At 42.9% G+C, this 13,624-nt stretch overlaps 1 protein-coding gene across 1 annotated transcript in view; it reads left to right on the forward strand.

Moving 5' to 3' along the window:
• cspg4 (chondroitin sulfate proteoglycan 4) overlaps positions 1 to 13,624 on the forward strand; it is a gene marked incomplete at both ends in the record, with an annotated part of 167,984 nt that overhangs the window by 137,292 nt on the left and 17,068 nt on the right. Inside the window, one exon of the mRNA XM_080737137.1 lies at positions 8,281 to 8,457. Within this exon, the coding sequence (XP_080593263.1) occupies positions 8,281 to 8,457 (177 nt within the window). The remainder of the gene's footprint in view (positions 1 to 8,280; positions 8,458 to 13,624) is intronic.

Raw genomic sequence — 13,624 nt, forward strand, 5'->3', positions numbered from 1 at the left:
AAACATTTTTGTTGTTATGCAATAGCCGTTGTAAGCCAAGAAATATTTTTCAATCTACAGGCTCACATCATACAACATAGTATGTATTGTATAATTCAAGCATTAGGATTTCCAGGTTTCTAGCATCTATGAGAGGGTTGTTCAACATTATAAACTCCTATCTCTCTGATTAGCTCGTCTCTGTATTCTGACAGCCGTACACAGTATTTCTGGGATCACAAGAACTTTGTCTGAGTATTAGGACTCTGAACCTTGCTCTCCTTTCAATTGGTTGCTGTGTAATCTGGGATTCGAAGCTTATTCAAAGGCTGTGCTTGTCACACTTGTTGCTCTGGATCAGAGCATCTGCTAAATGTCTAAAATGTTAAATGGAATTCAAATTGGTTAGCGTCTCTCCAGCATGGTGAACCCCTGCTGACCTGCGTTCTTTACTGAAGATTTTAACAGTCACTGGGGATATGAGATTGAATGTAGAATGAGAGAGAGGGGGAGAGAGAGTTAGAAAGAGGGAGGGAGGAAGAGGAGGGCCACTGTGTACTGACATAATAATGTACAGTTATCTGGTGTTCCATGCATGCTGGTTCAAAACTCCACTTTAGCTTTAGGGAGGAAAATGTATATTTAAGAAACATAGGCTAAATACTGACGGAAGAAACCTCAAACATTCTGGTGTAGAGGAGCTGGTTGGTCTCTCCCTTCTTTCTCTCTCTCTCTCTCTCTCTCTCTCTCTCTCTCTCTCTCTCTCTCTGTCTCGCTCTCTATTTGCTGAGGCACTGTGGAAAAACTGACGGTGCCTTTGGACAGCCTGAAGCCAAAATAAACCGATATATTCGTATAATAATGTGAGCGCATGTGTGCTCTACCACCAAACCACACACACACACACACTCTCTCTCTCTCTCTCTCTCTCTCTCTCTCTCTCTCTCTCTCTCTCTCTCTCTCTCTCTCTCTCTCTCTCTCTCTCTCTCTCTCTCTCTCTCTCTCTCTCTCTCTCTCTCTCCTCCCTCCCTCCCTCCCCTCTCTGTCTGACTCCACTGTGTATTTCCACCCAGGTGAGACTAGCTCCTACTTATGATTGAGCTCAATCAGATTAGGTTGCTAGTTAGCAGTGAGGCGAATTGGCAGTGAGTGACGGTAGCTCTGAACACAGCTGTACATAGCGTTGACTTCTGTCAACGGTTACTGTGACAGTTTCTGTGTGACAGTTTCAACTGCATGCTGTGTGAACCCCCCCGCCCTCCCCCTCACTCCCCCTCACTCTCCCTCTCTCTTCCTCATCCCACCTTTCCCCCCTCCAGCTTTTCTCCCGCATAAATTGGTTCCATATTGACAAGTAAATCTGTCATGCTCAGTTTTTTTTAAACCAGAGCGTAATTGTTCCCAAATTAAAGACGGATGTGCAGCGCTCTCATTACTGGAACGTTATTGGGACACGTTTCTGTCCAGTGGGAGCAGAAGTGGTCCTCGTTGAGCCCTCAGGCTTGTTGCCATTTACAACAAGTACTGCACTTAGGTTCAATTTACTTTACTCAAGTATTAACATTTAAAAAAGAAATACTACATGCTTACACTCCACTACAACTTTTGGATAAATCTGTCCCACGTGCCTTCTTTCCAAACATTATTCAATCATTCTAGTCTCGCATAGCCAGACAACTATTCCACAAACTCCGAATGCTATATAGAGTCTGGAACTACACCTCCTGAAATCCGAGTAACGGAAGCTGGCATTTCAGTTCACGAAAATATGTTTTAATTTCTATTTCTTCTAAGCAGCAAGCTACAGTATATACTGTATGTATAGATGATTTAAATGTACTGTATATAGGATACATTTGCATGAATATAAAGATGAAACGGAAGTTCTCCAGACTGTACTGTATGAAGGAAGCATTTCTGGCCACACAAGATTACAATCAATCCAAAAAAATGACTTTTACTTGTCACAGATTAGTCCCTCTTCTCCTACTGGTCATTGTCACACAGGTCGGACAGGATTCTTGCAGGAAAACATGTGATTTCATTACATATACAGAACACATTTCTCATCAATATGTCAGAGATGTGATTTGAATATTGGCCAACAGGGGCGCCCACTGGCCTACTGATCCAGGCGCAACCACTTAGGCATTTCCACATAGGTACGGATGCCTGGCGGCATCGCCGGTTCGATTCCCGATCCGGATGACCTTTGCCGCGCGTCACTCCCCATCTCTCCCCCCATTTCCTGTCAGTCTACTGTCCTGTCCAATAAAAGCCCAAAAACAAATCTTAAAAAAAATATATATATATTGGCCAACAAATGGAAGAACGGTAAAAGTATACATTCTCTCCTGTTCACTATTAGCAATATTCTGAAATATTCCTCATAAATAAAGTAAGCGCAGTAGAAGTACAGTTGTGTGGTGTATGTGTCAGAAATTGTGTGTACTGTAAGTAAGAGCAGTGAAGGTACAATAACCAAACACTTCTTGTTCAGTAGTGTTTCAGCAGTAAATAATGTAATAAAGTTGGGTTTGAATCCGACTCCCGTGATGTCTCTCCCCTCTCCGCCCTTGGTTTCCTGTCTTTCTATTACACTATCTGCAGTAAATGAGACAGCGTGTCGCAGATGTGTCAGGGAAGTAGTTAATCTGTCAGTGGAAGGCCACAGTGCAGTCCATCACTCTGACTGCTGGAAGGGTAAGTGGCGCTGTCAACCTGGTATTCATACATTCTGATCCGTCACATGTGTTACCGATGGGCCGAGCAACGTGTTAGAAAAGAATAAGATAGAGCTTTATGGATTCTAGCCCCAGTTCATTTAACTCCTAATGGGGGCGCTCTTTGTGTGATAGAGTCTGGAGATGGGATTTATTGCTCGTTAAAGTGAGCCGGATCTCTAGGATCCCTCCCTTTCAAAGAGCTGTTCAAAAAGAGCCATTCAAAAAGAGTCATTTTAGTTACTATAGTTACTTTGTAGATTTTATATATGATTTTATTACAAATCACTTCAACCCTATATATTTCGTCCATTTTACTTTTACTTGTAACAGTATTTCTACATTGAAGTATTGATACTTTTACTTAAAGGGGTACTGTCACCCAAAGGGGTACTGTCACTTTAAAAAGTCATCTTACAATATGAGTTAATATTTTTATGATGTCACTGTGGGAATGCGCAATTATAAGCCAATCAGACATATAATTTTCCAAATGTCTGTCTGTCTGTCTGTCTGTCTGTCTGTCTGTCTGAGTGTCTGTCTGTCTGGGTGAGTGTCTGTCACAGCGTTTCTCCTCAGTGGCTGGAGCAATTGATCTGAAATCGCATCACCATTAGCATATGAACACACCTAACATAACTGTGAAGCCCGTTTGTCACTAGCATTTGTATGGTGTATCTATATCTATTCCAGCTCTGTGTGTGTGTGTGTGTGTGTGTGTGTGTGTGTGTGTGTGTGTGTGTGTGTGTGTGTGTGTGTGTGTGTGTGTGTGTGTGTGTGTGTGCAGGCGGGTGGGCGGGCGGGCGGGGGGGGTCTGTTGTCAGGCCCTGTTACAGATGTTGTCCAAAAATCATGCAGATCGGTACACAGTAAACGAAACGGGTATTTCTTACATTGATGCTCCTACATATTATCATGCAAGCACCAGTTAAAGTTACTTTCCATCCCTCATATACTGTGTGCAGTGCACATCCCATAACCCACACACTGCACATCATTTCAGAGCTCATATCTTTGAACGGGTAAGGGCTAGTTAAATTAATTGACTGTACTTAGACTATTTACTGTACTGGTCAGCTGTTGTTGGGGAGCGAGGGGCAGATTACACTGTGACATGAGCTTCAGACTGTTTCAGACCGTTTTCAGAGACCACGTGACCTACTGTATCATACTATTATAATTTCGGGGCGGGTTAGCGGACCTTTAAGTAAAGAATTGACTCCCCCCTCATCAAAAAAAAAGGAGTGGCTCCCTGTACTGGGAACCGGATCCCATCGTTCATTTCAAAGAGCCCTTCAAAAGACTCGATTCGTTCGCGAACGTCCCATCTCTATTGTGTGACGGATGTGTCAGAGTGCTGTGGAACGTGTGTTAGACAAAAGGAGTCGCTGTGTTTGTTTGGCTGACGCATTCACTCCCTCAGGAATGAACGTAATGGACTTAACTACACACCTCTACACATGGGGCTTAGGGGAATCCAACGCCAAGATCAAGAGCACAGAGCTCACAGCACTGTGTTTGAAAACATCTTTTATAGACGTAACCAGAGTGTCATCAGGTCTCCATTAGGTCCTCAGAGTGTGAAGAGCAGATGAATGCCCTCCAGGGAGAGTAAAAAACATCGACTCGCTTTTCTCATCAAAAGGCCTCGTATTCCTTGCCTCTCGTGTTGTTTTCAAGTGCTCTATGTCTCAGGATGAGAATATTGCCCCTCAGGATGTTTTCATGTAAACGTAGCTTTGCTTAATTGGATATTTCTCGAATGAATCTGTATAATGGCTTTCTCAAAGGCTAAATCGTCTCCATGGCCGTGATTGGTTGCAGCTTTCCTGCTTTAAGTAAGGCATGTGGGCTGAGTGGAGACCTTCCAGTGGGAGGGCTGGTTGAAGTGCTTTAAAAACCTGATGAGAGGGATTAAGGTAATTGCAAAGGAAAGGGTAAAATGTACAATACTCTGTTATATAGAGCCTGCTTCATTAAATAGAAACGGTATGGGACTACAGAGTCACAGTGTCATTCTTTGACACATGGCCTACGGTTAAGAATGTAGTACCGTAGTATTCACGGTATCCTGGTGACTCAGACCACATAATCACCATGTTGTAAATTTGAACCAGAATTTAATTCAGGACCTGTGTTGCACATGATATCACATTCTCTCTCCCTCTCCATTGTGCTACTGCTACCTGTTTCTAATGAAACCAGAATACCTTAGAACTATCCCTCAAACAATAAGAGAATGTTATATTAAAGGAAGAACTCCTAAATAGTGTATGAAATGAAATGTATCTAATTGACCTACACAACAGAGTGACTTATATCTACCTTTTGGCTATACATATTAGATCTTCATATACAGCACCAAATAAATAGCTCAATGTGAGCATCAGAATGACAATAGTTTTTCTATGGCCATGTGATGCCCACATGTCCAACAGGCACGACAGCCATTGTTTATTGTCCTTATGGGGGAGACTGATTGTCTCGCTGACTTTCTCCCATCAGTAATGAATGGGTAGACGGAATAAGGGGGAGCAAACGGGGGTTAGAGAAAGGGGTATTTTTCCAGTAGGTTGGCAGCCATATGGCATCCATTAGCCACTTCCTGTTCTCCGGCGAGGGTCCTCTCATCACGGAGACGTAATGGTCAGGATGCAGACCAACTCTCCAGACTGAGGGTTTGGAGAATTCTGCTCTGCACAGACAGACACAATCTGTATATGATCACACAAAGGAAAAGACTCAATCCTAATCTTCTTCGGTCCTTGCCTAGTGGAGCAGAGCAGACCAAATTATTTTGCTCTGGCAGATTCGTCTGGTATCCAGGCTAGAGCAGCCTTGCTAAGACCAGAAGCCCCCGGGGGGCCAAGAGGGCATGCCTGGACTGGGATATAAATTCGGCATCTGGCATCTTGGCCTAGACCGGCCCACCACAACCGGCGCGAACCGGACATAGAAGATCTACAAGCCCACAACGCGTTGAGGCAGCGACACGTTGTGGGCTTGTATATTGTTAAATGTTGTGGTGGGACTCCTCACAGTAGCCTGTGATTGGGCTACTAGGCCAGTATTCAGATTATAGACAAGCCATGTGATGTCTCTCTGCTCTGTGGGCTGGTGCTAGGTGGACACAGGCCCACAGGTCCACTTGTATACTAGGCCCACCAGGCATATTCCCAGCCCACGGTGCCCACCCCTTCAAAAGGGTCATCCATAATGACTATTGATGTGGTTCTGTGTTGTAGCCTACAATATCTCACTATTGGATCTCAGCAATGCCTTGCTGTGTCTTTGCCTGTTCTCTCTCTTTGACCACTTCTACAGTTCTACTACTGCGCTTCTTGCCTGTATTGTACAGTATATCTTGGTCTAGCCCAGGTAGCAAGGAAGCCCCACTGGATTTGAAGCCCAGGAAGTGAATCTTTTAAGGGTGCCGTTCCCATTAATGGCCCAGCAGGTGTAGCTATTTTACCTCCTGCAGGCTGCAGGAGCATTTACATTACATTACACACAAGTGAATGAGGGTTTGACCAGAATTTACACTTGATTTTATTGCCTTAGTAAACATTTTCATAAAAATATTTTCAATCGCTAGTTGAAAGTCTTCATAACAAGTCTTTATAACAATTGGAAACCAGGGAAATGGAGGATTCAGGTGTTGGTTGGGAAATAAGAATCATCGTCCGTCTTCTGTTTACAAAATGATGATCAGTGGAAACTCAGTGTTGATCCTTCGCTTGGCAACGTCACTGTGCCGTTTTCTGTCTCTCTGGTCTTCTCTCTGTCTTCTCATGACATTTGCTGAAAGCCTCCTGTCTCTCTCCATCTGGTTTGTCTTAGCAAACGTCCCTGTGGGGAGTTCGTCTCCCGTTCGTTCCCTCCTGCGTGTGGATTGTGTTTTACCGCTGGCTCCTGAGAACCTGATTATAGCCTTTAGATTAAAAAAACACACACAAACAAGGATCTGCACGTGTGCTTTGTTTGTGCTCAAACCGTCTGAAGCGAAAGGAGAAAGACAAGAGCCAATCAGTCAACAGCCTTGAAAAGTGGCTTCCTGAAATGATATATAGCCATTTGAAAAGGCAGGAGGTTGTTTTGAAAGGTGCCTCTCTTCTGAACTGAATGGAAAAAGTAGTCAACAAACCATCTCCGCTTAAAGGAGTAGTTCACCCTCAAAATGACTTTTTTTCTATTGATTACTCTCACCATGGAGACTTTGATTACAATGAATTTACTCCCATTGATTCCGGAGGGGGACCCAAACGCATTTGGGTCCGGAATCAATGGGGGTAAATTTACTATGATTTTATTTGTATTTTTTTGTCTTAGGAATGCGACAAAAAACTAAAAATATTATTGAACTCAAGCCTCCATGGTGAGAGTAATCAATAGAAAAAAAGTCAATTTGGGGCTGAACTACTCCTTTAAAATTTGAAAGTGCTTGATGCTAAATGTAAATATCCAGGGTGGTTAAAAATCTTTAGTTTTTTTCCATGTTTTGCCAGTGAAATATTGTTAAAAAGAGAGGATGTGTAGCATTGTTTTCGTCATTATATTCAGTCAGTACCTAACTTTCTTTATGTTTGTGTACAACTTATTTCTCTGGGGGGTTCTTTGTATTAAACCAGTACACTGTGCACACACAAGAAATCACAACATACATTTAAAAATCAAACCTCGGTTCGAAGTGGAGCGGTGAATCTGAGCAGCTATACCCTGTCTGTGTGTGTGTGTGTGTGTGTGTGTGTGTGTGTGTGTGTGTGTGTGTGTGTGTGTGTGTGTGTGTGTGTGTGTGTGTGTGTGCCTGCACAACAGCGCCCCTCCTTTAACTTGTGTGGCCACTCAAGGTATTGCCAGGCTACAGACATAGCCAGAGACATAGCCACCCACGGACATACCTGTCTATTGGGAGCGCTTTCACTGCTCCAAAAACACACACGTGTGCGCACGCACGCGCGCGCACACACACACACACACACACACACACACACACACACACACACACACACACACACACACACACACACACACACAAACAAGGATCCGCGGGTGTGCTTTGTTTGTGCTCAAACGGTCTGAAGTGAATAGAGAAAGACAAGAGCCAAACAGTCAACAGCCTTGAAAAGTGTCTTTCTGAAATGACACATAGCCATTTCAAAAGGCAGGGGCTTGTTTTGAAACTGTAATCTGAAAGGTGAGCTCTCATCCCAACTAAATGGAAAAAGAAAGTCAACAAACCTCTCCGCATAATGTGTGAAAGAGCTTTTCACGCTTTTCACACTGGTTATAAATCATTAGGTATGGTTTGCCATGTAATATTGTTAAAAATAGAGACCTTCCTAGATGTTCTTAAGATAGTTTCTCATTTTGGAATGAAACTTTACTTTTGTGTTCAAATCCTCTCTCTGGGGTGTCCTGCGCACAATAATTAAAACAATCCACGACCGATGTTTGGGAATCTCTGATCTAAAAGGCTTGATAGTAGATTTGTTCTCTGATCAAACAGTGTATTCTATATTGTTCTGAATATGAAAACCCAGCTAATCCTTTTGCCCCTGTCCCCCCCTTCTTCCCCCAGGTGAAACTGGGACACATCTACTACATGCACGACAGCACAGAGAGCAAGGAGGACAGTTTCACGCTCTCCGCCTCAGCCTACGAGCTGGAACGCCGCAGTCTCCCCGTCACCATCACCATCACTGTCATCCCCATCAATGATGAGCCGCCCAAACTGACACGCAACACTGGACTGGAGGTACTGGTCTATTAGGACAGTGGTTCTCAACCTTTTCAGGCCGCGACCCCCAAAATAATCATATTTTAACTGGGGACCCCCCACCCCCCGCCCCGCCTAACGAGCATTAAAAGTTGAGGCATCACATTTTGTATAACACGGTGCTATTGCATTGCGAGGCGTTGTGAGCATGTAGCACCTGCTATTTTAAACATTTCTGCCACTAATATTTGACAATTTGACCAATGCTTCATTTGTCATTTTAGAGGTATTAAAAAGTCCTTAAATTGACATTTAAAAAATGTGCAGATAGCCAGATACGCTCTATACACTTAAACGTTATGTTGGTTTGTTTACTGTTGAGGGAGAAAACAATGTTGCACCTTAAGTTATAATCATCTGGGGACCCACCAAAATAATTTGGGCAATTTGGGTTGAGAACCACTGTATTACTGTAGGACAGTGGTTCTCAACCCCTATAGGACCCCAAAATCATGAGGTCGCAGCATTTTTTTTTTTTTTTTTCTTTTTCAAGTTGTCAAATTATATAAGAAAGCTAGGCAAACATTTGAAAAAAAGCTGATCTACAAGCTTGTGGGCTGTGAGCTTGTAGATCTGCTATTTTCACATGTTTCTGTGACTGTGGGAACTAAGTCAAACTAAAGCCCTTTGCTCACAGGACAGTTGCGTTTTTTTCGTTTGCGGCATGAATAAAACGCATTGGATTTGATGTGCAAGGCTGTGCGGAATCGGCGCTGCGGATCCAAAAAGGGGTCATAAAAGGAGTGATGAGTTTTTTACCGCATGCAACAAGACGCACGAATCGAACTGGTTTCGATCGAGAAAAAAACGCACGGCGGCAGCCACTCGTCGCACGGCTAATTCGGAGCCGGTGTGCATGAGGTCATAGAGAATCATTGTTTTCTTTTCAAAAAATTATATTGTCCGTTTTATCCGTGCGGTTAAACGCGCCTGTGTGCAAAGGGCTTAAATGTGATGCCTCAACTCCTACAATTCCAAGTGTTTTTCAGGGAGGGGGGTTGGCAGTTCAAATTATTATTTTGGGGGGGCACAGCCTGAAAAGGTTGAGAACCACTGCTGTAGGAGTCAAAGACTGATACCACAACCCTAGTGTGCCTATTGTGCCTATTATGTGGACATTTCATGTCCACATTATGAAGTCTTTGGTTTCATTGTGGTACAATGTTTTTAAAAGCCACAAAAGATTAAATAAATACACAACAAAAACAGGAGATCCCAGTAGAGTGCCCAGTACATGTTCCAGTTCACACTGGTTTTGTTGGTTTTATGTGCCATTGCTCTCTGAGCTCTGTTGAAACAAATTTGGTTATGAAAGGTTTCCAAATGGGCTATTGGAGAATGTTTATTATACGGTTTGCTTCAACCACACAACAGTAGAGGTATTTTGAATTGGTTTTATATGTCATAAACCGCGCATTATTGAAGGGGAGTTGTCAGTCCACACCTCATAGTACTCATATGGTTCTGGTGGGATTCAAACCCACACCAGTCACTACTTGTGGCTCATGGGAGCTTTCTAACAACCTGTTGTAACTCTTAGCTGCTTACTTGCAACATGTTTTGTTGTGGAAGATTTAAAGAATGTCTATTACAGTACATCAATGACATTCATGAAGTTATGAAGCTGAACTCTGGGTTAACAGCAAACTGTTACATTTGTATCTTGGACATACAACATATTATATGTTACATTATTGTTGTATTGTATGGACCTTCCTTCATAACCTAACAAGTGCTTTACTTTAATGGACAATGGGCAATAGACTCCTTAGGGTCATTCCCACCAGGCAAGATAAAGATAAAAAAATATATCTTTCTCAATTGAAGTGGATGAGAGTGAATGGTAGCGTCCAGTGTGGACGCTACCATCAGAGTCCCCTTTCTGGGCATGTCATAATAGGCTAACATTTGGTGGAAATATGCCAACATTCTGTGAAAATAGCTGATCTACAAGCTCACAATGCATTGCGACACGTTGTGAGCTTGTAGATTGGCTATTTTTAGCGAAGAGATTTGAAGGGGAAAAGGAAAGGGCCAAGTGCGGCCCTCTGGGGGACCCCGGTCTGTGAAGTATAAGTGGTTAATCTACTGTATTATTAGTCTTCAGACAGCAGCAAGGCTTACAGGGAGCCAGCCAGCATAGAGGATGCACTGGGGAGGAGTTGGGGTTGAACTCAGGTCAGACACAGGAGAGATGGATGGCTGACAAGATAGCGTCCCAGACCAGCAAAACACTGCACCTTCACTGCCCACTAAAACATTGTTACTGTGACCTTGTTTGTCAATGCTGAAAAATTGCTGCTGTTTGAATGTCTTCATGAACTATCAGCTTCAGAGCTGACACTACAGTATGTATCTTTTACGGACTACACGCGTGCGTGCGTGCGTGCGTGCGTGCAATGCATGCGTGCGTGCGTGCGTGCGTGCGTGCGTGCGTGCGGCTGTGTATCTAGCCGTGCATGCAAGATACTTCAGGGGGATGTCTGTAATGGCTGCATCTGTATGCAATTTCAGGTTATTAACAGAGTCTGTCAGATGAAAGTGAAGTCTTGGTCTGTGTTTATAGAGACTCATTCTACCAGGCCTTTGGTAAACATGTAAAAGTTTGTGTTATGGTTAACACTAAGATTACATTTGAAAGGTTGGCTATCATAGAAAAATATACTTTGCTTTTAAAGCACACAGTATGTATATTTATCTGTCCTGTATAATATTGTATCCTGCCAGCCGTTATAGGAGCTACACCTTTTATGTACAGTATTTATTCAGCATCCATCCTGCTAACACCAACCTCTCTGCTCTCATTTGACTGGTTGCCAATGATTCCTTTTATTGCAGAAAATAGCAGAAAAGAAAAGAAGTTGGATTCTTCTTCTTTCGTGTATCATCATCCTTGATGATTGTTGGCGACATTTTATTTCACAAGATGTCTTGTTACTTAAGTTGGATGTTACTTAAGTTGGATGTTCCAAAAGTATTGAATCCTCCACCAGTTCTTCCCAGACTCATAACAACTTAACAATTTCACAATTTAAACTTTTAGCAGACACTCTTACAACCCCCCCCCCCCCCCCCCCCCCCCCCAATAGTCACAAAGTAAGATACCAGGTAAACATCAAACCTAGCATCTGTCGTCTTAGCATTTTAGTCAAGCAAAACATATCTACAGTAAATAACAGAACACATGAAGAAAAAATAAATCTATAGTATAGCTTCTATCAAAGTAAGGGACAATAACGGATTCAAGGAAAGAGGAGTGCACAGCAGAAATGAACTTGTCTGCAGTGGGAAGTCGGGGGTTAAATCCCCCGGCCGGGTCATACCAAAGTCTATTAAAAATGGGACCCAATGCCTCCCTGCTTGACACTCAGCATCAAGGGTAGGATTGGGGGCAAGTTCCCGTGACGTGCTGTATAGCATTGGTTTTCAACCAGTGTAGTCCCCAGCTAAATGATAGTTAACCAATGGAGCTCTCATACTGTAGTGTAGATCTTTAACTATTGAGAATGTAAAATTAATTGGTTTCTTTTTATGCTCCCAACAGTTACTTTATTGTTAAACATCTGCAATACTGTATTGACCTGTTAGCTGTTATCATATGGCACCTCATCCTATTCAAAGATAACAAAATATTCTACGTTTTGGGTCTGAGAGGCTAAATCTCATCAAAAGGTGGTCTCAAATCGTGTCTAAAATGCAGGATAATAGACCCTTATATGAAAAGGGTTGAAAACCACAGCTGTATAGCATCATGTCCAGGTGATGTACTGGACATCAAGCCACCTCATGCACGCTACAGAAACAGGGGACAGGCTCCTGCCCACCACATGGTTCCCAAGGCCACTTACTTACAGTGCATGCTGTACCTAGCAGCACTCCAATTAAATAGTAAATTACATCTCTGTGCAATGTTTTGTGTGCTGCAGAGATAGTTGTTGTCATGCCTCACCGTATTTAATGAGGTTGAAGTCATGTGGTCACCGTGGTGTGACCCAGTGGTGTTGAACTCACTGCACAGCGAGAACTGCTAAAGTACCGCAGATACGTTGATGATGCTCTGCAGATCTGTTTACATTCTGTTGTGTACATTCTGTTTACGTGGGCATGAGAAATGTGTTGTGATTGGTTGAAAAAGACCCAAGGCTCTACATGACATCATCCTCTCTCCTGCCTTTCCTGTCTCATTAGCCCCTTTTCCACTGCAAGGTGGAACCAGAACTTTCAGGAACCTGAACCTATTTTTTTGGTTCTGGTTTTGTTTCCATTGCGTACGGCCCGGTTCCAGACAAGGTTCCTGGAACCTTTTTTAGGGTCCTGCTCCTGAAGTAGAACTAAACTTTAGTTCTGGGAACCTATGAGAGGGGCCAGCAGCGCTGCTGGTCTTTTTTGAGACCTTCCCGGTAAGTTCTGGTTATTTGGAAACGTAAGCAGAACTTGGTCCCGGACACAGGTTCTTGAAAGTTCTTGGTTCTGGAAAGTTCTGGTTCTAGTTCTGGGTTGGAAATGGGGCTACTAGTGTCACTATCAGAAATAATGCAGGGGGGGAAACGATAGTAAAAAAAAAAAAATGCACTGCTTGCCTATATCCTGCACTATTATTTGTACTAGTATGAGCTTCAATGCAAGAAATGAGAATGAAAAAGGCTTTTGAAAGTGCAACAAATCATAGTAGGCCTTGTGGACGGATGGAGAAGGGACGTGCAGGTTCAGATGAGGTGCCTGGTCTCAGCGACGATCCAAAAAGTCTAAAGAAAACCAGATCCTAATCAGTGTTGTTTTTGACAGCAAATTTTGATTTAGTTTTAGTCATAGTCTTTTGAATAAAGTGTCATTTAGTTTTATTCATAATTTAGTCACCTGAAAGTTTTAGTTTTAGTCTAATTTTAGTCGACTAAATATCATGAGATTTTGGGCGACTAAATCTACAGTTGATTTAGTCAACTGAAATGTATTTTGGCAGGCCTTGATGGCATCATAATGACTGATTTTACACTTGGTTGTGTGCTGAAAATAGCAGATCTACAAGCTCAACGCGTAGTGCAACGCGCTTGTAGATCTGCTATTTTCAGCACGCAACACCTGAGAACAACCAAACATAAAATGACTCTCTTCTCCACTAGTCCCTCCCTAACGTTTTAGTCTAGTT

The sequence above is a fragment of the Nannobrachium achirus genome (genome assembly GCF_963921795.1).
Source record: "Nannobrachium achirus genome assembly, chromosome: 11".
NCBI lineage: Eukaryota > Metazoa > Chordata > Actinopteri > Myctophiformes > Myctophidae > Nannobrachium > Nannobrachium achirus.